The sequence below is a fragment of the Podarcis liolepis genome, assembly GCF_965112155.1.
Source record: "Podarcis liolepis genome assembly, chromosome: 3".
Taxonomy (NCBI): Eukaryota; Metazoa; Chordata; class Lepidosauria; order Squamata; family Lacertidae; genus Podarcis; species Podarcis liolepis.
In genome coordinates this window covers 75,893,098-75,920,836 of record NC_139557.1, presented here as the reverse complement: position 1 = coordinate 75,920,836, position 27,739 = coordinate 75,893,098, and the positions used below count along the sequence as shown (strand labels likewise).

Below are 27,739 nucleotides of genomic sequence, written 5' to 3'. Positions count from 1 at the left end.
TCTTTAGCACTCTAAGCTCAAGATGTAGAAACAATTCTAGATCTAAATTTTTTTGTCTGACATGGTAAAAACCAGCTTTCACCCCCATGAGTGCCAATTTTGTGCAAAGATTTGCAACAAATAACCAATATAATAATGTTTAATTTTCTCAGCAAACTACAGTTCTCATGATTCTCTGGGGGAAGCCAAGGAGTATGATACTGCTTTAAATTCTTTTTTGTGAACTGCTTTGAGGTTTTGTTTTTGTTTTATAAAATCAGCTGTGAATAATTTTTATGAAAAAATAATAAAAGTAAACGTATAATGCAGATGAAGCCCATATCAAAATGTCAGAACCATATCAGGGAGGAAGAGGCAAGGACATCAAAACAATAAAGGCAATGAAACTGGTTTATGTCAGGTGCCTTTAATTAAGAAGTAATTTTATACAAAATGTGACCAAGTATTTTGAATACGAACTTCAATAAAAACATATCTAAGAAAGGGAGAAGCATCCGATTTAGCCATCAAAGCACAGTAAAGGGAAAGGGAGAGCAAAGATTTCTGCAGTAGACATTTGCTGGCTGGTTGCACTGAGTACAATCTATCAACATCTTCTGAGTTAGCCTCACTGTAGGGAATAGGCTGTGTACAAACACTTTAGAGGAAGTAAACCCTAAGTGTATAAGATGAAAGACTCCAAAACAAGAGAACAGAAGAAGAAAATAACACAGATCCTATCCATTTATCCATTGTCAGTGCATGAAAGCAGAGATTTTAAAAAGATGCTTCTCTAGGCCTTAGGGCATTCTCTTTCATGGGCCAAAAAAAATATGGAAAGTGACATTACTTGTCTGTTAAACTGAAAATATCTGCTTCTTGAAGTTGTCAACACAGAGAAGAGGACCTGAACTAAAAAAAGTCACACTTCACATTATTCAGCTTTTATAAGATTGCAAATATTCCCTTTCAAATGCCAAAATGTGAATCAGAAATGCCTTCATGCATGTAGAACTTGTGCTCAATCATAGCGTTTTGTTGCTTTTTAAATACCAAATGTTTTTTCTAATTTAAAAAACCATTCTGAATTGATTTTACAAATATTAAAGTGACTCAAAAAACTTGTAAACGTTGCCATAAATAGATCGCTCACAAACTGTTACCAGAACTTCAAGAGGCTTTCTTCTGCTAAAATCTCTTCAGCCTCCTGCCATTTTGAACTGTCAGTATCCCAAGTTGAATAACTAGCAGTGTCAGGAAGCTGCTTGTTACTCAAGAGTCAATTCACACGGAACATGGCAGCACAGCGACGCAGCATGACAGGTGCTGCTACAGTAAACACCGTGTGATGGAGAGATGCATCGCCAAAGATGCCACAGGGACCCACAAGTTATCCTGAGCTCTGGAGTGTGCATCCGAGTGTTTAGAGATGCACATATTTAACCTGCCTACATCGCTGTTTTACCACAAACACCCATGTGTGAGAGAGATGGGGACACAGAAGCAGCATTTCCTTTAGTGTTCCCCCATATTTTCTTATTTTCCATAGCAACACAGATGGACGTGTCTTTGGAACAGAGACTTAGAAGAAGACTCTTCATTTGGTTTGATTAATTGTTGCAATCTATGTTTCCTGCAGAGTACACTGAGAGAACAGGAGATTGGATGTACAGAAAGTGGACTGAAGTAGAGCTTATGTAGATGAAGAGGAATTTTCAGGTTTTAGTTTATACACTAGTGTGAGGTCACGCAAACAGAAATCTCAAGGTTGCGATAAGCTACCCGGAGGAGGCTACTAGCAAGTGCTGTTACAAAAAGCACGGAAAATAAAGAGAGGGTGTAAGGTTTGCTTTTTTTGTCCTACAGAAGTAGTCCGATGCAAACTTTGTGGGATCTCCACGAGTTGGCACAAAGAACCACTGCCTTGGGTCAATACTCCAGAAATTCAGTTATTGGGATTTTAAATTGCAAGAATTTAAAATCAGAGCGTCAGTCACCTTTGGCTTTGGATTGGACAGATCACTAGTTGTGCGTAAAGGGAAATTAAGGCTCGAAGGTGATAGGTATAGCAGTGAAGCAAAATGGAAAACCACGACGCATTGTCAGGCGACAGTTCTACTCTCACACGTACATTTTAAATAGCTGACAACAATGAGGCCTGGTCTACATATGCAGCAGAAGGAAGGAGGTGCTAGAATCCTGAGGTGGTGGTATAATTTCAAGCTATAGTGGAGGGGTGTCATTTTTGAATGACCAACCCATCATATAAATAGCTCTCTGCAAGTTTAAAAACTTAGCACATCAGGGTGTGTGGGTGTGACATGTTGGGAATTCTAGCCTCATTAAGGGATGCAGCACCAGAAATTAGTTAAGATACCGTCAAGAGAAGCTTATTACTACTGCTACTACCATTATTATTATTACTGAAACAATTAAAAAAATCCTCTCTGATAAAGTGGCCGGATTCAAGAGGACAGAATGCCAACACCTTGAACCGCCTTGTCATACAAGGTACACCTGATCAAATCCCCTCTTCTACACAACTAATAAAGGATGTAGGACCCCTGTCCTCTTTTGAATTTGACCACCCTACAAGTTTCAAACATGGTGGATTACTGTAGAGTTTTCTTTTGCGGGAGGGGTAGGGAAGAGGCAATTGACACTCCTACAGATTGGTGCGCAATGCCACTGTTAAGAGGAATGCTAAGAGGTCTCAAGAGAATAGGTTGTTTTGCAAGGTTGTATTCACCCAAAATATTCTTACTGAGTTATTTTTCAAAGATAAAAGAGAAGTTTCACTGAAATGTATTTGTGGGGTTTTGTCTTCTCTCTCGCCATGTCCCTCTCCGCACTGGCTTTGCATTTAGGCAAATTATTTTCCCAAGTATAGCTACGGTGCTGGTTTGAACAGCCTCCTTTGTAAAAGCTTTTCCATTTCAAAAATATTTCATACCACATTACCAATATCAGCATTAGAAATAATTTGGTCAAACTAAACATACCTATACAAAAATAAAAGTGTAAAAATCTGTAGCCTTAATTTTCTGTGTACAGTGGTGCCCCGCAAGACGAATGCCTCGCAAGACGGAAAACCCGCTAGACGAAAGGGTTTTCCGTTTTTGAGCTGCTTTGCAAGACGAATTTCCCTATGGGCTTGCTTCGCAAGACGAAAACGTCTTGCGAGTGTTCTGATTTTTTTTTCGCTCCCCCCCTTTTTCTAAGCCGCTAAGCGCCTTTTAGCCGCTAAGCCTTTAATAGCCGCTAATCCGCTAAACCGCTAATAGCGCTAATCCGCTAATAGGGTTGCTTCGCAAGACGAAAAAACCGCTAGACGAAGAGACTCGCGGAACGGATTATTTTCGTCTTGCGAGGCACCACTGTAGTTTATTTGAAACAGATAAGATTAATTTTGGTTTTTGAGCTTTGTGCTTCAGCAGAACCTAGGCCTACGGTGTTTTGCCGCTGCACCATCTCCACATAAATTGCTTTCTTTAAGTCATGTTGCAGCACATAAGGTGTAGTTTAATTTGTATATGAAATGAAAATAGGTGCCTCTGTCGGGTGGCTTCAACTTCTCTCTCTCTCTCTCTCTCTCTCTCTCTCTCTCTCTCTCGGTCAGATCCCTCAAACCTTGTCCTTAAAACACATAACACTAATTAGGAAATGTATCCTGTCCCATCTCCAATATAACAATTCACCCTATAGAATCATAAAGAAAAAAAAAACCATACTTCTAACACTGGACAATTCCAAAATACAAATATCCATATGGTTTTACAAAAAAGTGTAAATACAAAGGCAACATTTAAAACAGTTGGAAAAAATATTAGTTTGAAAGGTCAAATAGAAGCCAATACCAATAAAATAAAATAAAGTAGACTGGAAGAGAGATGTTCCTTTTCTCTTCCTCCAAAACTGAGCTGAAGCTATTTTGGTCCTTTACCAATTGTCTAGAAAATCAAATCCGGTCTTCAAGATAACGTTATTTGCATTGCTCTGCAGAGACACAAAAATTAGACAAAGTGAATACTTAAATCATTGAAACTAAATTAACCCTAATCAGTAACATACACATATATACAATAAAAGGTGCTTCCTGGCACAGGTTTAATATTGCAAGCAGGTTGTTGGGAAACAGATCCTTCCCGCCCCCCACCCCCCACCCGTTTTTTTATTTCCCCCAGAAAGGATAAATTTAGATTAAATTGGGGTAGCTGGCATTTTGATAGCATTATATGGACACTGTAAAACAAGAACAAAAAACCCAAACCCCATAAAAGCACCCAAAATTACATGTGAGCATCAGAGTCCCCTGTCACCGCAAGTAGTGCTATGGAATTCGAAATTTGCATCGAAAATCTTACAGGGGTGGATTTGGGGGAGAAAGATTTCAATCTCTGGTTGCTTGTCTGCGTGCTAGCAGAAAAACCTAACCTCAAAACCAGGTGCTGGGAACATTAGGCCTACCAGATGCTGCTGAACTACAACTCCCATCATCCTTGGCCACTGGCTATGCTTGCTGGGTCTCCTGGGAGTTGTAGTTTAGCCATCTGATGGGCCAAAGGTTCCACTCCCCTGCTTTAAACCAAGTCATGCAGGGACTCATACAGGATTTCCGCAATTCAAATGGCAAATGTCGCTACTATATATACAGTTGTACCTTGGAAGTCGAACGGAATTCATTCTGGAAGTCTGTTTGACTTTCAAAATATTCAAAAACCGAATCATGGCTCCTGCAGCCAGTCAGAAGCTGCAGAAGCCGCGTCGGATGTTTGCCTTCTGAAAGAACGTTAAAAAAACAGAACAGTGACTTCCGGGTTTCGATCGTTTGGGAGCCAAAACATCCGAGTTCCAGGGCATTCGACAACCAAGGTACGACTGTATATTAAAAACATATGTTGGAGCTGGATTTAATTGGCAGAAGAAAAAGAAGCAAGCTTAGTGTTTAGAATTGTATGAATTGCTAATCTTCTTCAGCAACATTTGCAGAAGGGTGGACTTTTGTTTTGTTTTGCAAAGCACTCAAATAGACAAAGCAAGGGATTAAAGACCAGCTTTTACCTGCACTTCTGAAAGGAAACCACTATCAGCCTCCTCACTTTTGGTCCCAGTTGATGAGAGTTTTTCCACTGGCTCAGGACAAACATCAGGAGGACTCGGCTGGCCAGATTGAGGTTTTTCCCATTCTATTGAAGTTGCAGCAAGAACGGGGGTGGTCAATTTTTCAGGTTTGCTAGCACTAGGCTTCTCTGCTTTGGTTGCCTCTTTTGGACCAGATTCTTGCCTGTAGTAAGGCTGGAGGGTCTTCTCTCCTTTCTCCATGGACTTGATCTGGCTTGGGGTCAGAGAACAGAACTCAGACTGTTCTCCATCACACTTCGAGCGCTCAGCATTGATCTTCCAGAATGACGACTCCTCCTCTTTCCTAGCTGGCAGAAGCCCCTCTGAGTTAGGCGTTTTAGCACCTTGTGCGGGCTTGGGGGCTGGGGGCCCTGGAGCGGTTTTGGTGGTTTGCTTTGGTTCGCTCTGCAATGCCACTGCACTTGGCTCTTGTATGGACAGAGAAGCAATGCTGAACTCCATCTGACTCTGTTGGGGATTAGAAAGAATTAATGTCAGCTCTCTTTGCATGAGAAAACGCACATAGTGGAGAGGTTTATAGAGGGATGGTGGTGGCTGTTTTAGAGGTTATGGGTGAGGATCTGGCAGACTGCGCCACAGCTACCTGGTACAGTGGTACCTTGGGTTACATACACTTCAGATTACAGACGCTTCAGGTTACAGACTCCGCTAACCCAGAAATAGTACCTCGGGTTAAGAACTTTGCTTCAGGATGAGAACAGAAATCGTGCTCCAGCGGCATGGCGGCAGCAGGAGGCCCCATTAGCTAAAGTGGTGCTTCAGGTTAAGAACAGTTTCAGGTTAAGAACGGACCTCCGGAACGAATTAAGTTCTTAACCCTAGGTACCACTGTACTTACTGCCTGCTGCAGGTAAGCTGTGGGCAGAATCTGGGATGGGCACACAATTTTGACGGTTAGCACAAACACAGCCTAGGTTTTGTGCCAAGTAAAGGGGGATTCTGCAACCTCTAGAAACTGTGCAAATAAGGCAGATTTGCCATGCACTTGCTTATAAGATGCCATCCATTATGCCCAACGAAGAGCCAAGCAGCTGTTAGAGATGGGATACCGGATACTACAGATTTAGCTTCCTCTGACGAATGGCCCGCAATTATCTAAGAAGTACACAGCATAAAAGGAACTATCATAAAGGGCCATGAAACAAACAAACAAACAAAAACACACCACACATAACAGAGAAAACATTTTTGGATGGTAATCAGTTTCACTCCTACGCAAGGTTGGCCATGCGCATTCTCGTTGATGTTCTTACTCTGAAATCACTTTGAGATATTTTATGGGAAGCGATTCATAAACAGAGACCAAAGAAAGAAAGAAAGAAAATTAAAAAGTGAAACAAAGCATACAGAGAGGGGGAAGGAGTGGATGAGTTAGTTCCCTGGTAGAATGAGTTTCAACAGCTTCCAGATATTCCAAACTGAAAGCACACAAACCACATGTCCTGTTTCTGGCCATGTGCTCAAGCAGCAGGAGGTAATGTATGGCTTGGGTGATGAAGTTTCCGGCCTGGCAAGATTTTTTTTCCACTAGAATAACTGGCCAGCAGGAGCACTTCCATGCAGTGGCAGTCTGGGGTTCTGCACACTATGGGGTAGGGAAGCTCTGGCAGACCCAAAGCTTTATATTGCTGAGTTCTGAAATTACAAAATTCAAGGTCACGGTTCTGGTCTTCTTCAAAATAATCTGCCTAAACACTGATTTCATCCACAACTTTATCCCTTCCTCTCATGTTTCCCTCTCATGTTTCTGGCCTATTTCCAAGGCAGCTGATTTAGATCCACAGTCCAAAACAGCCAGAGGGCACCAAGTTGGCAATGGGTGACCCAGTGCAAATGGAAAGGCACAACGGGCTTCAGTTGCCACTGCTGGCAATGAAGAATTGCCAAGATTTTTAAAGCTCTGTCCCCAAGGCAATTCAGGTTCTGTGGGCAGAGGGGAAAACAGCAGGATTTGACTAACTGACCTCTTGGCCTTGCACTTCTTTGTACATTAATGATTATTCAGATAAAGGCTTATTCCAATATTGCCCATCTACAACCATTTATTATTGTATTCATTTATTTAAGGCATTTATGTACCACTTATCATTATTTACTGATTTTATAATTATTTTTATACCACCTTTTAATAAAACTCTCAGGGTAGTTTACACCTGCTAACTCTTAACGTGGGATTGGGGAACCTGTGGCATGTCAGATGTTGTTGGGCACCAACTCCCACTGGAGCCAGCCAGCACAGCCAGTGGCCAGGATTGATGGGAGTTGTAGTCTAGCAACATGGAGTGCCACAGAGTCTGCTTTCTTTGTTCTAATGGCTAGAAAGGAGGCTGTGCCAGGGTTCTCAGAGAGGTTTCTGTGGCCAGCTTCTTTCACCCTCACTGCAAAATGGTGGCAAATGCCCTAGGCAACCAGGCGAGTGTTAAATTATAAGGCTGGCTCCCCATCAAACTGAATGAAAACTGGATCTCTGCTAACCAACTCTCAACTATGCACTAAAAACAGAGAAGGCCACAAGAATTCACAGAGTTATTTTTATAGCTTATTCACTGGTTGGGAATGTGCAGTATTTCGTTAAGCAGATAGCGCGCACAGCCAAAACAAGCTGTTTGGCTTGGCAACCTCAAAATAGAAAAACCCACTGGCAAATACTGAAACAAAGCCTGTAGGACAAGAGCTTACCACACCCACTCAAAACTCCTTTAAGCACAACCTGTAGTATTTCAAGAAACAAAATTGCTGAGACGGAAGAGAGGAACCTAAAGTTGGCTAACTGACAAGAGTACGCCCGCAGTGCAATCATATACATGTCTACTCCGAAGTAAGTCCAACAGAGTTCAGTGGGACCTACTCCAAGTAGCTGTGTCTAGGATTGCGGCCTAAGTCTCAGCTGATTGGACAACCACTAAAGTATGAGGATTTCCTGCAAAGAACACAACACCCTGCACCTTAGAACTTCAACAAAACCAAGATTACAATGCATCACTGAAAAGGTACACAAAATAGCCTCTGACCTGCTGCTAGCTCCATAGTCTCAGCTTGGAAGTCAAACAGAATCCGTTCCGGAAGTCCGTTCGACTTCCAAAACATTCAGAAACCAAAGTGTGGCTTCCAATTGGCTGCAGGAAGTTCCTGCAGTCTATCGGAAGCCCTGTTGGACGTTCGGTTTCCAAAAATAGTTCGCAAACTGGAACAGTCACTTCCGGGTTTGCAGTGTTTGGGAGCCAAAAATTTCGAGAACTAAGCTGTCTGAAAACCAATATATGACTGTATTTCATTACATTTATTATTATAATTTTATGTCACCTTTTCCCCCAGGAGCTCAAGGTGACAGACATGGTCCTGCCTGTAACCTGAAAGACTGTGACTGGCTCAAGATCACTCAATGAGCTTGATGATCGAGTGGGGACTTGACCTCCCAGTTCTTAGTACAGCACTTTAACCACTACAACCACAATGGCTCTCAAATAGTTGCCGCAACAATGAAGAACCCCTTCATCAATCACTTCAGGCAGTTATATGCAGGCCACTCGGGGAACTCAGACCTTCAGACAGTATGAGCCACAGACTCAAACTACAAATAAGATGATATTGCAGCTCCTTAGGCTGTTTGCGCTCAGATCCAGAAATTTAACTGGGTGTTGGGAGTCTTCCCCGCCCCCGCCCCCCAATTCGTGAATGTGAGCACAGGGGATAAGCACTGAGGTGATACTAGGATGGAGATGTGCAGCTATTGATGCTCATTCATGTGAATCTAAGGGTCGCTTCTGCCAGGCTGAGACTGCCTCCCTGCCTCCACATGCTGTGGAATGGTCTAATGGATACCACTGCCTGCGTGGCTTGTTGCCATATCGAGGCAAGTTGCTGCCAGGAAAAACGGGCAATAGTATTGGGGATGCTAAGTCGCTTTGCACATGTGGGAATTCAAACAGATTCCAAAAAGATTCGGAACAGATTCCAGAGAAAAGCTTGCATCCCACAGAGAAATGGTAACTTGAAAGAAGGAAGAGATTTAAATACACTGGTGCTCCTTGCCAAATCAAATCATTCATCCATCTAACCCAGGAGAGTGCGCTCTGACTGGCAGCAGCTCTCAGGCAGAGTTTTAAGTCTATTTCCCGGTCCTGCTACTTAACTGGAAGTGGCAGCAACTGAATCCTGAAGCCTCTTTCCAAGCACATGCTCTACCACAGAGCTATGGGCCCAAATTACAGCCAAAACCAATGTTTCCATTTCACCCCCTCAGTGTCATTCATCTTTTTTAGAAACCTCCAGTCTACACCAATCTCCCCAAACTGTGGGACGTCGCTGCTCGTATTTTTGAACACGTACAACCACAGCTAACAACCAGGTAGGCCAAACATTATGTTTTGAAAGCAGGAGTGACAAAAACATACTTGCAGTAAAAGGAGCAAAAACAAACCAACATTTTTTAAAAAAAAAAAAATCCAACATTTCTCAAAACTCTATCTTTGGCCAGCTCTCTTTTGAACGTGTTGGTTTAGTAACATGATCAAGCTCCCAAAATATGGGCAGCTGTAGGAAATTATGGCTTTGAGGTCATGACTTGCTACAGCCCAAGCCCTGCTGTGTTAGAACTACACAGCTGGCATGCTCTGGAGGACAGGCTGGCATGAAGGGGGAAAGGGGTTCAGGAGACCCTCCCTGCTTGTTGCTTTTCTGCTCCTGGCTGCACTCCCCAAGGTTGCTTCTCGAGGGGGGGGGGAGTATTCAACTGCTTATAATGTGAAGCTTGGCTCCAAGACTGGAGATCTTTTGTGTCATCATCCTCCCCCAAGCAAAATGGATTCAATTCAAGCAGGGAGCTCGGGGGAGGAGATTCTCTGTGGAATTTCTGGTGCCTTCCATTATGTAGTCTCCACTGTAAATAGAAAATATACTCCTTCACTTTGATATTTGACCCCTGAGAGATATACCGTATTTTTTGCACCATAACACTCACTTTTTTCCTCCTAAAAAGTAAGGGGAAATGTCTGTGCGTGTTATGGAGGGAATGCCTACGGGTGGCATGCCTACGGATTTTCCTCCTCTAAAAACTACATGCGTGTTATGGTTGGGTGCGTGTTATAGAGTGAAAAATGCGGTATATTTTAGGATCTAACCTATTCTCTTGATTGTAATTTGGTTTAACTGTGAAGGGCAGGTAAGAAATCTAAGTAATAATATTGATAATTGGAACCAAGATGATCAAGGGACTGGAAACCAAGCCTTATGAGGAACGCTTGAAAGAGCTGTGTATGTTTAACCTGTGTATGTTTATGTTTAGTTTCAATTATCTAAAGGGCTTCCACGTGTAAGATGGAGCAAGCTTGTTTTCTCCTGCTCTGGAGTGTAGGACCCAAACCAATGGAATCAAGTTACAAGAAAGGAGATTCTGACTAAACATCAGGAAGAACTTTCTGACAGTAAGAGCTGTTCGACAGTGGAACAGACTCCCATGGACTCTCCATCTTTGGAGGTTTTTAAGCAGAGGTTGGATGGCCACCTGTCATGGATGCTTTAGTTGAGATTCCTCATGGTCCCTTCCAACTCTACAATTCTATAAAAATAAAAACAGTAACTGCATCAGCCACAGAGCTACATATATACCGCTGCTTATAAAAGGCAAAGGGAGGGAATGGAACAAAAATGGAACAGGACATACTGGCGCTTCTTATGCCTGCTCTTACACTATGCATTCTGTAGAAATGTCAAAAAAGAACGCTTGGTGTATAAATGGAAAGGACCACCTAAAAAGGTAAGAAAGGTAGAGCAGAACTTTTCACACTCAGTGGCTTTTTAGGGTCCTCCATCTGCCCCCACCACTACAACTACAACAGTGGTATATAACAAATGTTCAAAGGTGGGCTGGCAGATTGCAACCTGGAGAAAATGTATGCCGGGTTCAAATGCCCCGATTTGATGGAGCAAAACAAGGCAGGCATGGACTTTTCCACCCTTTGCTTCCCCATGCCTTGTGACCACCCATCCACACCCTTGTGGTGGTGATCTGCTCTTGCAAAGTGCAGAACAGGACTAACAGGCAAATTGGGGAGAATTGTGGCCACCTCTTTCCAGCTATATCAGGCAATTTTAAGCAATTGCATTCTGCTGGTGGCAACCTGGAAACAACATGTGGAAGCTCAAACAGGTGATCTTTTCACTCAAGGTGTAAGTTGCTTTGAGAACTAAACCCAGGGGGGGGCACTCAATTAAATTTTAGTCAGAAATTAATGGACCTAACGTAGTCATGTTCATGAATTTCAGTGGGTCTACTCTACATAAAACTCAGTTGAATGCCACCCCCACTGAACTCAGTTCCTTTTATAAAGACTATTTATTCCCTGGCATTCCAGCTACCTGCTGTCAACATCATATTTATAAAGTGACACCAGAAATTTATTCCATTTGGTTAGTGGGGGAAGCTTCATAGGAAGGACAGCAAAAAGGAGTCTACAACTAGAGCTATATTATTTTTCCATTTTAAAGAATCCCATTAAAGGGACCTTTAAACAAGATGAATTCTATCCTCCCACATCCTCAACATTATGCAGTCATTTTCCAGGTCAGTCTTTCCACGGAATAATAATATACTTGCCATTTAGATGCTGCTTCCTGAATGCCCAAAGCTCTCCACATTTATTCTCTCAGTGATCCTTATAACCCGGAAAAGCGCAGCAAGTATTACTGTGACCACTGAGCAGAGGGAGCGAGAGGCTTGCCCAATGTACAATTCAAACCAGGGACCCTGCTTGTTCACAACTTGCCAGTTTAACCACCATGCTGCACCAGTTTAAGTTGCGAGCAGGTTGCATGTTATGCCAAACACATTTTTTCTAAACCATAGCTGAACTACTTACATTTCAAAGAGCACATTCTAAGATAGGCTTCCTCAACCTCAGCCCTCCAGATGTTTTGAGACTATAATTCCCATCATCCCTGACCACTGGTCCTGCTAGCTAGGGATCATGGGAGTTGTAGGCCAAAAACATCTGGAGGGCCGAGGTTGAGGAAGCCTGTTCTAAGAGCTATAACTAGTCACACTGAACACAATGGCATCCAGTTTTGAGAGCTAGACACTGTAGATAACAGCTTTAGAGAGTGTTTGCCCTTTGAGATTTGGGATCAAATCTTTGCCCGAGCATGAAATTCCTCGGCCTTGGGCTGGTTAGCCCCACACCTAATCTACCCTGCATGGTTCTTGTGAGAATAAAGCAGGGGACTATGTTTACTTAAGTGGGTCTAACTCTGACTTGGTTGGCTGCAATGCAGTATTATTAAGAAATCAATAGCCATTTTTGTATAGCTTTGCAAGAAGTGATATCCAGTGAGCTCACACAATATTAAATGGCCTGCACACTAATTGCAAGGGGAAAACCTACTCTTCTTTTAAACTACCATTAGCATGGTATAACCCTAACCATGACAGGAGTGTCAATTAGGCTTAGTAAAACTTCCAAGGTGAACCAACATGAGAATAACATAAGTTAGCAAAATTACCTTGGTTTCCCAGGAGAAAGGAGCAGAGTGTTCATCTTGCCAGGTGATATCCTGGAACACAATGGAAGAATAATTATGCACAAGTAAGCATGTAGACTTTTAAACGCCAAAGAGATGACATTTTATAGTATACCTTAATAATATGTAATACAGTTGAAGGATTTTACAAAATGTCTGCTTTAATCAGCTAACAGATAGGGAAGGACAAGAAGCAAAATAAGAGGCACTCTCTTGATGAAAAATCTGAACGGGACGGGCTCTTACTTTGTATGCTGATTTGTAGAATAAATCCACAACATCACATGCTCAAATATCTGAATGTGCTTTTATGACAGAATATTCACTTTGCTCTAAAGTGGAGATCTAAAGAGACACTTGCTGATTCATCTTACATCAAAAAAAACTTTATACAATCAAAGAATTGTGGGATTTGAAATTGTGGAAGGCTGTTGATGCAGCCGGCATTCCATGTTTACTGCCTCAGATGCTCCCTTCAAAACTGACTCAATTATTAAGAAGCAAATATTATTCCCCTTGCTTTTAGCCTCTCTATGCAGAGCCCATCTGGGTTATTTCTGGCTCACATGTCACCCTTCATGTGAACTCAAAATAAAAAGCTGGAAGCCAGTTTGAACTTCTGCTGCTGATATACAAAACAGAACAGAATTCTTCTCTAGCTCAACTGCACTGACAGGAAATGTTATTTTGGCCTGGATCTAGCATGCTCTCTCTATTGCATTAGCTTATTGAAGTCTTCTGACTGTTACACACAGCAGTACAGTGTATGTCTGTGAGAATGTGTACAGCTGCTGAATAAGGGCAGCTATCCACAGGAGAGACAGCGTTTTGGAGCCCCGTTTTTGCATTGTAGTGTATTACGTTTCACAACAGGATGGGGCAATTATTATGTTTGTTTTTAAAAAATGGTGCCCCCCCATCCCCTAGTTGTATGTGTTGGGCAAAAGTAGTTTCTCTTCACACAAACAAAGGGGTAGGCTTCTGCCAGGCAGTGGCGTAGCGTGGGGGGTGCAGGGGGGGGCCCGGCCGCACCGGGCGCAACATCTGGGGGTTAGGGTTAGGGGGCGCAAATCCACGGGTTAGGGGGCGCAAATTACTTGCCTTGCCCCGGGTGCTGACAACCCACGCTACGCCACTGCTGCCAGGTGTTCGTGTGTGTGTTTTGTGTTGGACTTTCATACTGGGGAAAAATCATCTTTATTTTTGAGAGTAACCAAACTTCTGCGTAGACCTGTCCACATTTGGGAATTCTAAGCAGAGGTGATCTTTATTCTGGATTAGAACACTTTTGTGCTGACTTCACCATCATGGGCTCAGACCCTATGCCCTGACAGAACATAGCCTTCGAAAGATTATTCAGGTTTTGGCGTGTCTCCAGGGAAAAGGAATGCCAACGTTATGGGGCAGCCACTGGGAACACCTCTCTGCACCTTTGTACACTCACAATAATCTTAAAAATTGTATTCCTGGCTATTTTAGAGGTCATGCTTAGACACAGATGTAGTCTCTTGGGTTGGGTGTGCTACCTCCATGCTATTTATTTATTTGCTGGAAATGTGTTGAGATCCAACACGGCACGAAGATGATTAGCAGAATAAGAGAAAGGGGAATATATAAATGTTTTGATTAATGTTCCAGCACAGCTTAGAGTAAGTCTCTTGGGAGGAGTATAAGCCATCAAAATTGAATCCCTTTCCCCACCTCCCCCGCCGTGCTCAGGAAATGGAGCACTTTCTCTAAAGAGATGCCAAGGATTTAGGCTTTCGTTCACCCGGCAGCGCATTTAAGGAGCTGGAGTCTTTGTTGGCCTCTGCTTATCTGAATTCATGACAAAAATGCCATCCACAAACAAGAATTCGGTCACAGAGCTAACCTCAGCCGCCAGCTGCAAAGCATCAAATGCAGAAAAGTATGCAACTAACAGAGACTTCTTCCAAGCAGCTTGTTTTGAAAAAGACATTGGAATTCTAAGATGCGAGAGACACTGGTATCGTTCGTTCCCGATGGCGAATGACATAAGCAGGGATCTGACCATTTATCAGCGCTGAAGAGCCAAATGACTGCTCTGTTATCCAAGTCAGCACAAAAGATTACTCTGTTGGCAACTGAGGCTGTGCACACACGCCAGTTCACTCGGCATCCAGTGCACCCCTGCCACTGGTTTTGGAAGGAGTCTACGCATTACTTTAGCCACAATCCATATCCATCCTGTTGTTTCTTACGAAATCTTGCATTTTGAAACATTTCCCCCACCCTCAAACCAGCTTCAATCTGAATTAAGAAAAAGAACGACTAAGCTGTGCTTTAAGTCAGCAATTTGCTCACGGCCTATGAATGCCTCACAGCAGCAGTTCATAAAGGACAAATTTAATAAATAAGAAGGATCATTTTTAAAAATAATACTGAGAAAATGTGAAAGAAAATACCACAAAGAAGTCTAGAGAGCAGAAGCCAAGGGTTCTTCTGCCTCTTCTTTTTCAAAAAAGCAATTTATTCCAAAATTTACTTTCCCGGTACTCAATTGGTTGTTACACACACAGGTTTCACTACAAACACTGGAGGGAGTGGGAGGCTGTGTCTATCATCATGTGCGATTATGAAAGTCCCAGCTTGCCAGGAGAACCTTGAATGGGAAACGGCAGTAAGTGTTGCATTATTACAACTTATCAGCACATAAGCTCGTTTTGCCACATGCATGAGCCTAGACTCATAGACTTGTAGAGTTGGAAGGGACCACGAGGGTCATCTAGTCCAATCTCCTGCAATGCAGGAATCTTTTGTCCAACGTGGGCCTTGAACCCGCAACCCTGAGATTAAGTGTCCCATGCTCTACCAACTGAGCTATCCCAGAATATAAGCCTTAACACTCCATTACCTAGCCTTCACTGCTCTTTTTGAGTAAGTACCGTATTTTTCGCTCTATAAGACGCACCAGACCACAAGACGCACCTAGTTTTTGGAGGAGGAAAACAAGAAAAAAAATATTCTGTATCTCAGAAGCCAGAACAGCAAGAGGGATCGCTGTGCAGTGAAAGCAGCAATCCCTCTTGCTGTTCTGGCTTCTGGGATAGCTGCGCAGCCTGCATTCGCTCCATAAGATGCACACACATTTCGCCTTACTTTTTTGGAGGGAAAAAGTGAGTCTTATAGAGCAAAAAATACGGTACTTCCCTGTTGACCACACGGGCAGGATTGTTGGCACCTGTGCAGACCACAGACTGCTAAATGCATTTTAAGTAACTGTACTTGCTACCTGTTTGAAAGCAGTACAGTGGTACCTCTGGTTATGAATGCTTCGGCTTACGAACTCCGCTAACCTGGAAGTAGCTGCTCCTGGTTGCGAACTTTGCTCCAGGATGCGAACAGATATCGTGTGCCAGCAGGAGGCCCCATTAGCGAAAGTGCACCTCAGGATAAGAACGGTTTCAGCTTAAAAATGGACCTCTGTAACGAATTAAGTTCATAACCAGAGGTACCACTGTATTTAGAATATGAAAGCTTTCTCCATCTTATGAAAACAAATAGTTAACAATAACAGACCCAGGAAAGACGAGTTAGCAATATGATATGCAGAAAGTGGTGTATTTCTACTGACTGATAGTTAAGAACAGGCATAGCCAATGTTGTGCCGTTGACAGAGTGGCGGACTATAACTCCCATCAGCCCCAGCCTGATATAAAGCATCTGGACAAAATACCAAAACAACATAACCATCCTAGAACAATATACACACACACAAAAATCTTCAAGGTGGTGTAGATTGAAACATTCACCACAGAGAGTTTCTGACCTATACCCACCTAATCTAGCAGAACTCACAGCATGAACTAAGACCATCACATAATGGAATGTCCTCATCCATTTTCTTCAGAGGATGGCTTCCAAAGTAATCTTATTTCAATCCAGTTCCCCCTACTTGGAAATGGCATTCCTCTTATTTAATTCAACCTACAGAAACTCAAATGTAACAATATATTAAACTGGTAATAATAAGCTCTGTGGAAACAGAAAAGCAAGAACTGCTGGTTTTCTGCCTCCACATAGATCCCCAGGGCAACCCAAATATATTTTTCTACACTGCGTTCCAACTGAGGATCACAAAGAGCTCATTGAACATTTAAGAGTAGCACAAATGGATTTGCTACATATGGTCAGGGGTGTTTGTGCACCTTAGCTGTACAAGCTTGAGACGTGCTGTCATGTTGTCCCACCTTACAACATTTAGGGCTTCTTAGTTTAGAAAAAAATGTATCTTTTCCCCACTGGAGAGTCCAACCAGATGATCATTTCTGTTGTCCTTCTTCAGCTCTACAATCTCATTCTGCCCATCTCTCAGAGACTTAGCCTTAAACATGAATTATTTAAAATGGAAAAAACAACTTCTCCTCAGTTCTTCATACCATGGAATGCGAGGGAATTACTTGTTCCATATTGGTTTTGACTTTCAGCTAAGTAACAGGAAACATTGCAGGGTTTTTTTTAAGCATCATTTTTTAGATACCCTCAATTCTGATCTAAATACTTCAAATAGCACTTGGAGCGACGGGGACGATCCTATGCAACAAGACCAATTTGGAGTTAATTCAAGCTCCACTCACTTTAAATCACATGTGATTACAAGATGCAGATTAGTTTGCCATGCGACTGGAGAATTGGAAAAATAGTTCTGACAGTGGTTGCCTGACAGAATTAAGAGTTACGAAAACAAAGTCATAATGATGCTGTGCAGCATGCAGATAATCAAGAAGCCCAGTGGATTAAATGTGTATGCCTGTGATGTATTCAAAATATACTTTTAAGCAGGGGCTGGACAATAGCCCTGCTATCTTGCAAGCAAGATGCGCTCAAGTCATTCCTCCCAGTGTTGGAGGAGTAAATAATCTCCTCCCCAGCTCCAAACAAGGGTGGGAGCCTGTCATTTGTGCTAGCTAGCAGAGTACCAAACCCAACCTCTGCCTTCCCACCCCACTGCTCCCCAACAAAGGCCAGTCTCTTCTGCATCTCACTGCCTCCAAGCCGGAGAGGGTTGGCTGAGATTCACTGGCTTCTTTCTGTACCTGCTAGGTTGCTAGAACTTCAACCACTGTGTGGATGCAGAGAAAGCCAGCACATTTTAACCATGCTTTACAAGCTCTAAGCTGGAAGGGAATGGCCGGGGCCCATTGGAGTGCAGGAAGCTGCCCTGTACAGAGACCACTGGTCCACCTTGCTCAGAATCATCGACTGCACTGACTGGGAGTGGCTCCCAATGGCTTCAGACAGGAGTGTCTCCTAATCCTACTTGCAGAAACTGGGGATTGAACCTGAGATCTTCCACAATGGTGCTATGACTCTCTTCCTATAAAGGACAGAGAGAGCTGCTTTATACCAGTCAGGACACTGGTGCACTTATCTCAGTATTGCCTACACTGACTGGCAGTAGCTCTTTGGAGTTACAGACAGTGGTCTCTCCCAGCCCTACGTGTCTCACCACCACTACCAATTCCTAGTTGCATTATATGCCAGCGTTTTAAGGGAGGAGAAATTTATCAGCTTGCCCCCAAGTACAGAGGTACCTTGGTTCTCAAATGCCTTGGTTCCCAAACACCGAAAACCCAAAGTGTGTGTTCCGGTTTTCAAACGTTTTCCAGAAGCCGAACATCTGATGCAGCTGTTGGCTATTGTTTCCACTACGCCTGCACCAATCAGAAGCTGTGCCTTGGTTTTCGAACATTTTGGAAGTCAAATGGACTTCTGGAACGGATTAAGTTTGGAGATTTTGTTTTTGCTATTTATTTTGCATTTTTGTTTTTGAGGCTTTTCGGTTAATTTGTTTTTGTGACTGTGTGGAACCCACTTCAGCTACTGATTGATTGTGTGATTGCAGAAATGGATAAAAGTCCCCCATCCAAAACAATGAATATCATCAGTGCAGGTAAGGGGAAAAATAATTTTAATTTTTATCATCTACACTACTGTCTTATTTATTTTATAGTACAGTACATTGATTATTGCTTTCATTTTATGGATCAATGGTCTCATTAGATAGTAAAATTCATGTTAAATTGCTGTTTTAGGGGTTGTTTTTAAAAGTCTGGAACGGATTAATCTGTTTTGCATTACTTTCTATGGGAAAGTGTGCCTTGGTTTTGGAACGCTTTGGTTTTGGAACGGACTTCCGGAACGGATTAAATTTGAGAACCAAGGTACCACTGCATCATTAATCCAGAGTTTTGTCTAATTACTGACTATATAGGCATAAGACTGTAAATGCAAGGAGGAAAGATTTATTATTTCTTTTCACTGCATTTGAGCAGGATGGGGGGCACAAGTGAACCAGAACTCAAAACAACAGGTTTCTAAAAACTTTTCTGGGCACAATAGTTTGTTTGTTTTTTTACTATAATTTTGATGCGAAGTTTTTGTAAAACACCTGTTTTTCAGGGACATGCAAATGTTTGGTTTTTTTTGTGCCCTAGGCTCCTTGGGGAGAAAGGGTGGAATGTAAATTCAACCAATAAAGCAGGGAATCGCACAAAATTGATGTTGTTATTAAGTTGCACAGTACAATAACATGCTATAAATTACATGCCAACTTTACACAATTCATGTGATAGTTTCGGAACTTTCAATGAGATAAGACGTCAAAAATGAACACCATAAAAAATGCATGCATTATATGTCCTACAAAGGTGCAAAAAATGCTCTTTGCCAAGCGGCTGGCTTGGGACACCCAGTATACAGAATGCAGAGAGGAAGCTTATTAATCTTTCTAAGCCTTTGGAGAACCAGGAAGGTGTGTTTGTAAGGTGGGGAAAATGCATTGTGAGCATATTCAAATTCATGCTCTGCATTTTAGTAGTAACACTTTAAAAAAAAAAAAAAAAGCAGTGCCAGATGGACAAATTTGCATCTCTTTTGTTGTTTAATTTGTATGCTATTTCCAAACTGATGAAATCATTTGCTATTAGGAAAGAACTGCCAACATGTATACCATGGGTAGGTAGGCAAACTAAGGCCCGGGGCGTTCTAAATCCGGCCCGCGGACAGTCCAGGAATCAGAGTGTTTTTACATGAGCAAAATGTGTGCTTTTATTTAAAATGCATCTCTGGGTTATTTGTGGGGCATAGGAATTCGTTCATCCCCCCCCCCCCCAAATATAGTCCGGCCCCCCACAAGGTCTGAGGGACAGTGGACCGGCCCCCTGCTGAAAAAGTTTGCTGACCCCTGAATACCTTTCCTTCTTCCATTCCTCCTTCCCATTCCCAAGATCTGGACACCTGTTTGCCTTTTTTAAAAAAAAAAAAAATCCAAAAGCAAAAATTCTCTGACATACTACTTTCTGGTTTATGATACAACCCCTATGCAGATTTTCAGAGTCCATTTTTATCACTTTGATTAGCAAGGCCAAGAAACTTTGCTATAATTAGTCTTTATACTGGACTTCCAAATTAGCATCCACCTAGTTGCCTGAGGCATTGAAAAAGTTGCCTGCAGGCAACATAGCAGGAAAATTCAAAAAAGGCAGAGCAGCCCATTTGATGTGTTTTGGGCTTATGTTTCCCAAACAACAACTCCCTAACTCCAACACAACATGGCAAATCACTTATTGGACTGGAGATTTTCCAAAGCAGCTTATGATAAGACATGGGGTCTTCTACTCAAAGACAAAACATTGGCAAATCAATTGAAAAATAAAGCACACATGTCCAAAATTCCCCAGTATGTGTAACGTAAAGCTTTAGATTCCATTCAAATTCCCCTTCCCTCCCTGCACAATTCAGTTGACTTTACGCAATCAATAGCCAAGCCGCCTTATAGTATGTCATCTAATTTAAGGCAGCCTACCAAAGAAGAGGCCACGGCGCCTTAGAGCTCAACCCAATTCACATACCCATCTTCAATCACCTAAACCTGCGTCAAGTAGGGGGATGACTTCCCCTCCCAACCTATAGCTCTAATGAAAATCAAGCCAAAATCATAGACTTGCACTATCAATTACATATTTAGGATACACTTGGGCATAGTGACAGTCATAGAAGAAATTCCCGTATTTTTCGCTCTATAACACGCACCCGACCACAACACACACGTAGTTTTTAGAGGAGGAAAATCCGTAGGCATGCCACCCGTAGGCATTCCCTCCATAACACGCACAGACATTTCCCCTTACTTTTTAGGAGGAAAAAAGTGAGTGTTATGGTGCAAAAAATACGGTACATTGGTGCATTTTTGGTAGGGGTTGTATCCAGATTACTATTATGCTACTACAACTACTAAATGGTGGCACTATGGTCTAAACCACTGAGCCTAGGGCTTGCTGATCTGAAGGTCGGTGGTTCGAATCCCCGCAACGGGGTGAGCTCCCATCGTCTGGTCCCAGCTCCTGCCCACCTAACAGTTCAAAAGAACGTCAAAGTGCAAGTAGATAAATAGGTACCGCTCCGGTGGGAAGCTAAACAGTGTTTCCATGCACTGCTCTGGTTCACCAGAAGCAGGTTAGTTATGCTGGCCACATGACCTGGAAGCTGTCTGCGGACAAACGCCGGCTCCCTCGGCTTATAAAGCGAGATGGGCGCCGCAACACCAGAGTCGTTTGCGACTGGACCTAATGGCCAGGGGTACCTTTACCTTTACTTCTAAAGGTAAACGGCATTTCTGTGCGCTCTGGTTTCCGTCACGGTGTTCCATTGTGCCAGAAGCGGTTTAGTCCTGCTGGCCACATGACCCGAAAAGCTGTCTATGGACAAACGCCGGCTCCCTCAGTCTGAAAGCAATGAGCGCCACAATCCCATAGTTGCCTTTGACTGGACTTAGCCATCCAGGGATCCTTTACCTTTATTATTATTACTACTAGTACTATTAAGCATCTGCTCCATTTTCCAGCTGCTTTGCCACGTGTATCAACCACCAAGAGATTAGCAAAACCTAAAACCAGTTATAATTAGGACCATTAAATCTTATTTTTCCACACTCTTGTTTTTCCTGGCTCAACAGCAGCAGTGGAAAACCTGATTTAATCTTTTTAGAAGGTGTCTTTAAAACATCAACTCTTGGAATAGCCACAGTTATTATACCACCAGACTTCCCTCAAGATACGTGGAACGGCTTGCCAGATTCCGTATGTTGAATGTAAACATTTCCTCAGCTCTAATTCTTATTTTAGCAGTAACTTCCTACTGCCTTTTGCTAAACTTATTAGCTGTTAGTAAAGACACACACATCCTTCTAAAATAAGATAGGTCATTTTTATGAATGAACTTTTAGGACAGGCCTACTAAAGTATTTCCATTGGTTCATTTGCATTCCTTCCATTGTTTCCTGGTTATAATGTTTGTTTTCTCTTCAGTATTTCACCTAATTGAAAACCGCTGGCTTAGTTTATCTGCCACTCAACAACCATAAGAAGATGGCCAATTCTCTAACAGCTAATCATGAGACTGTTTTGATGGACCATTATTTGTAGATCTTTTTTCCCAACATCCAAACATATCTACATAAAGAACACCCTACTGAGAAGACAGTTACTTTCAAACTGTGATTAGGAAAGCCAAAAGATTACTTGGAATCTCAGGGGCTCCTTCAGTGATGAGGCCAATGCCAGTGGACAAGTTTCTGTGAAAAGGTATCTTGCTCACAGCAGCCATGGGAGAGCACTGGGAATTTTAGGTCACACTCAGCAGCACGCAAGACCCCAAAAGGTGACCAATTCCCCACACAAACTGAGTGGAACATCCTACAGCAGACCGTCAGGATTTTTCAGAGTAAGTTAATGAACAATTTCCTGACATCTTAAAACCCTTGAACCACGGGTACTGTACATTGAGGAATTTCTATGAGATTACCCTGCTAATCCAGTATTGATTTAGGAATACTTGAATGAAGTCCATGCTACAGTGTGTGTGTGTGTGTGTGTGTGTGTGTGTGTGTACGCATGTTCGGGCTATATGTGTCCTGAATCTCTTGTACATATTTTATACAAAAAAATACAATTATAATCATTTATTATTTATTTGCCGCCCATATGACTGGGTTACCCCAACCACTCTGGGCGACTTCCAACAAATTAAAACACACCGAAGAGGGGAGAGTCTCAGAATAACTTTCCACCCAAGGCAAAGTGTCATGGAGTTAATATTGTTTCCTATCCTATAAATATCTGTAACTACCTTGTTATTGTTTAATGAGCCGGGGCTTTTATAAATATAAATAAAACAGCTTGACCCTGACTATTCAAGACCACTGTTGTTTAATGACTTTCTGACATCAGTGTTAGGGCTATACATAGCAGTACATCTCATCTTGACTATCCAGTCCCAATCCAGATTTGCACAGGTAAAAACCACTGGGGACCAAAGGAAGTAAAATATTGAAAATCTAATACCTCAGAATATATTTACTGTGGACAGTCAGTCATGTTAGCTTATTGCTGTCCAAAAAACGGAAAAGAAAAGATAAAGAGTCCTGTGGCACCGTGAAAAGTAATGTACATTCTCTCTGTCTGCAAAAACATTAAATAAAGAGTGTGGGTTATAAATGCACATGGATCGAAGTACGGCAGGGAAAGGTGGCAAAACTGGCAATAGGCCAAGACCTATGGTTATTATTATTATTGTTGTAATTATTAATTTATACCCTGCCTTTTTACTCAAGGCAGCTTGAGATGGTGACACAAACACAAGTGAAACTAAGGCTTTCCACTCAACAATCACCATATTTTTCTTCTTGCTTTTATTATGCATTTTGTGTTTTTGGTCTTGTATTTTCATGTCGCCCTGAGATCTACGGATTAGGGGCAGTATACAAATTTAACAAATGCATAAACAATCCCTCTTCCTTTTCAATAATGGCAAGCACCTGCTTGAAAACAGCATCTTGAAATGAGGTCAAATTCTCCAAAAGACCCCAAACAAATGGCTGGATCCTCAAAGCCTTTGTTTTTCAAAAAGCAACCATGATAAGCATTTTCCTATGAGGAAAGGTTGAAGGTGCTGTGCATACTTAGCCTGGAGGATAGATAATTAAGAGACAACACGATAGGCATCTACAAATATTTTAAGGGTTGTGACATTGATGATGGGGCACATTTATTCTATGTCACTCTAGAAGGTAGATCTCAAATAAAGATAAGGAACAACTTCCAGAAAGTATGAGCTGTCCAACACTTAGACAGAACACCTGGGGAGGTGGTTGATTGACTCCCCGATATTTTTTCTGGCAGGGGGGGTTCTGTAGGAATTGAGTTACTATACTGACAAAGTGTGCCTACTTTAATGTATTTTCCACATCAGGCAAAGCCCTATTTATTCTCACAAGCTTTTTAAATGGCTAAGTTATTTGGTGTTGTACAGTCGTCGTTTTATCATCCGGTTGTATTATGTGTGGCTTGGTATGATTTATTTTTTTCTAGTTTTAGGTTTCCTTTCTGTCAGTTCCATTGTTTCTGTACTGCACTGCTTTACTGAATTGTATTTTTTAAATCAATGTGTGATTTTAAGTGGCGTTTTTAAACAAATATGTACACCACCCAGAGAATTGAGTGTATTGGGTGACTACTATTAAAGAACCAACAGACATGTTTATATTTTTATTTGAAACTTCTATTGAGCTGTGTTTGGCTCTCCTGACACAAGTTAGGTTTGCCACCTAATGTTTTGGGTTTTTCCCTCCATCTCTACAAACAGGCAAATTTTAAACATGGGGTAAATACACCTACCACCTTCTCAGCCCAGTTCATGTCTCTTACATTGGTCTTGCCTATGCCTCTGAAAGTTCAGGCCAAAGTTAACTAGTCCAAATCAGCATTTTTTAAAAAGCTACCGTTAAAACAGTGGCAGCCTAGACAACGCTACTTTGAGAAAATATTGTCCATGCTTGAACATATGCAAGTTTGCCTTCACCTGCTCAGGATGAGGTAGCAACCATGAAGAACAAATGACACCCTGTTTCACTACAATGTTCTCATTATGACCTCATGAACTGCCTTTGTACAGTGATGTAATGGAATGTTGCACAAATGATTGACTGGTTTCATTTATTTATGTGCTGCTTTCCCACAGTTAGCAGTGCCCAAAGCGGCTTACAACAAGCACCCACTTGAACCAAAATACAAAACAGGTTAAGGGGGGGGGGGTTGTGGCGCAGTGGGTCAGTGCATCTGGCTGTTAACGAGAAGGTTGATGGTTTGAGCCCACCCGGGGACAGCTGTGGGCAGGATCCCGACCCTCAGGGTCTGTGCCGACTCTATAATTCTAACTGGACAAAAATAAACAATTCAGCATACATGGAATGAATTCACTATTATGAAAAAAATAATCTAGACCCAAATACAAAGCAGAAAAAGTCAACAGTAGACGAAGTTCTTGGTGCTGGTCTCTTCAGCAGCCCACTTTCAATATAGTTCAGAGGGGAAGAGGTCTTCTCACCAGGTTAGGTGATTTGCAGCCTCTCCCCAGCCCCCTGGACTTTCCAGCTGCTGGTGCTGGTCTTACTGCTATTAGTTTTGACAGCTGCAGCTGTGATGCATGAGAAAAGACACTCCACAGCCAAAAGTAAAAGCACATCACCTACACCACTGACAATAAAATGAACAGTTCCATTGCTAAGTACTTTCCAACAATAAAAAACAGCAGCAATAACAAAAATACTAGATGAGTTGGTCACTTGTTACATAAGGTCTCCAAGTAACTTAAAGCATATTTTGAAGCATAAAGCTAACATTATAATAATATATATTTGCACACGCAATTCTTTTTGGAAAAAAACACACAATTCCAAATAACAGCAGCAGAAAGCTAACAACAAAAGTTGCACCAGTTTTAAGTGGTTAAAAGAAAAACACTCTTCAGTTACCTCACTCATCAGCTACTGAAAATGCAGCAGTTTAATTTCTGCTGTAAAAGCAGAAATTTAAACAACCCTGTTAAGTTGAAGAAGCAACCACTGTAATGTCTTACGTTGGGATCCTAAGCACCCCTTTCATCAGAGTCAATCCGACTGAACGCAGTAGTATTTACTTCCAAGTAAGCATGCCTAGGATTACACTCCAGCACTGTGTACACATTACCGGGTTTTTCTCAATTCAGATCGAAGCTAGTCTGGGGGGAAATGCCTCAAAACACAGTATTTCCTAAGAAACAACAGTATAAAGAATTGTGGCTTATATTGTTTCTCTCTCTCTCTCTCTCTCTCTCTCTCTCTCTGTGTGTGTGTGTGTGTGTGTGTTTTTACACCGCTTCCTAAACCAGCCTAGGTCTCAGAGCACAGGGAACCTTTGGTCATCCAGGTGTTGTTAAACTCCATTCCCATCAGCACCAACCAGCACAGCCAACAGTTTGAAATGCTGCAAGTTCAGACTCCAGAAACATCTGGAGCGCCAAAAGCTCAGCAGCCCTAGGTAGAAGTCCTTTAGTACTTGGACAACATGAGATACCCAACCCGCAAGTCTGCCAAGGGGTGATACATGCTTCTCTGCCATGTCACTGCAAATCTCAGACTTGGGGGAATCTGGCTATGCTCAGTAAGGAGTGGAACCTACACTCTGTACATGTCTAAATGAAATCTCTCACTGCAACACATGTTCCACCGAAAACTACTTCTAGAGAGGAATTCTTCAAACCCCTGCCTTGAATAAACAAATATGCTTTTTTTAAAAGGAAAAAAAATCCTTCCTCTGCTTTATATTCTTTTCCCTGCAAATCTCTTTTTCCCAGAGGCTACCCTCCCTCGACACCATCACAAGGGGGCGTAACACTGGACGCCAAGCAGACAGATCCCCGCAGCGCAGGCCCGGATCCTACAACAAACCGTGCTCCTGAGCGTGTGCAGAGAGTCCTTTCGCTCGGGGCAGGATCTCACCTCGTCGCCGAAGTGCACCACCTTCTGGCCGGTGTTGAGGCGCAGGTTCGGGTAGCAGACCGGCGGCGGGGGTCCCCGGGTGACCCCTCGGTGCGCCGCGTAGCGGGCCTGGATGTGGGGCTCCACCAGGGTCTGGTCGATGATCTCGTCCTGCTGGCGGGGCGGCAGGCGCTCCCACTCGGGCCCGTAGCGCTCGCGGATGCGCTCCTTCTCCGCCATGATCTTGCGCGCCATGGGGTTGAGCGACGAGAAGTAGCTGAAGCGCTTGCGCTCCCGCTCATCCAGCGGCCGGTTGCCGTTCAGGGCCGCCGTGCGGGAAGCGGCGATCGCCGCCGCCATCGAAGCCGCCCCCCGGGGCCCTGGCGCGCGCTCGGACGCCGGCGTGGAGCGCAGCCGAGCCGGGAGCACAAAACAAGTCGGTCGTCCACCGCCGCCGCGCCCTCCTTCTCCTCGGCTCCGCGCACAGCTCCGCTTTCCGCCTCCCGGAAGCCTTTGGCTCCGCCCCTGCTCTTAGGACCGCCTCCCGGGCGTCCTCCCCTTAAAAACAAACACACAAACGACACACACACACAAGCACACGAGCCCGGGACGAGGCATCGATGCTGCTGCCAACGCGGGGCGCGTGGGTGTTGTGCCGCGTAAAGAGCCAGGAACCCTTTCCAAAGCAGCGCGCTTTGCCATTCACAGCACAAAATTACGCGTAGCAAACGTATACGGGGGGCGGTGCTCAAATCAGACGAACTAAGCGAGTGTAGTGGACGGATTGCATCTAGCACCCTGCCGGCTTTAGCCTGGATCCACCTCGCCCAAGAGGGATGGTGTTACGGGCTGCTTGGAAGCCGAGGAATGGCGAGAGGAACTAGCTGGGGAACCACCAAAGGATGAAGACTCAAGTCTGGGGAGTGGAGGTGGGAGTCGGATTTACGTATAAGCTAAACAAGCTATAGTTTAGGGACCCACTCTCTTGGGGCCCCCAAAAAAATTTAAAGGGGAAAAACCCCAGGATGTACATTTCCAAAATATACGTTTAAAAAACAAATAAAACCTACATACAGCAACAGTGTTTTGTTTTGTGTATGGACCTATTAGGTCCATAAATTACCATATAGCATATATTCAACACAAAAAACAGCGACAATTTGTTGTTGACAAAGGGCAGCTGGACATATAAAGGGCCCCATTACCTTCAGTAGCTTAGGGCCTCATCAAACCTAAATCCAGCCCTGAGAGTGGAGGTGGAATGGTGTGTAATCAGAAAGAGGAAGG

General features: G+C 43.0%; 1 protein-coding gene across 1 annotated transcript; it reads right to left on the bottom strand.

Moving 5' to 3' along the window:
• Positions 1-390: 390 nt before the first annotated feature.
• On the bottom strand, positions 391-27,158 carry LOC310704006 (uncharacterized protein C1orf198). Its single transcript, XM_083496952.1, has 5 exons — positions 26,474-27,158; positions 12,619-12,669; positions 5,041-5,568; positions 3,355-3,975; positions 391-3,023 (listed from the first exon to the last, which is right to left on the bottom strand). Exons 1-4 carry the CDS (start codon positions 26,810-26,812, stop codon positions 3,919-3,921), a joined length of 975 nt encoding a protein of 324 aa, XP_083353078.1. The 5' UTR covers positions 26,813-27,158; the 3' UTR covers positions 391-3,023; positions 3,355-3,918.
• Positions 27,159-27,739: the final 581 nt, after the last annotated feature.

Bases quoted from the DNA above. Each gene is read 5' to 3' on its own strand.
- LOC310704006 (XM_083496952.1), bottom strand. From the start codon at position 26,812: ATGGCGGCGGCGATCGCCGCTTCCCGCACGGCGGCCCTGAACGGCAAC. The intron at 12,670-26,473 runs GTGAGATCCTGC...ATTGTGTTCCAG, and splicing joins TGGTGCACTTCGGCGACGAG to GATATCACCTGGCAAGATGA. The intron at 5,569-12,618 runs GTAATTTTGCTA...AATCCCCAACAG, and splicing joins CTTTCTCCTGGGAAACCAAG to AGTCAGATGGAGTTCAGCAT.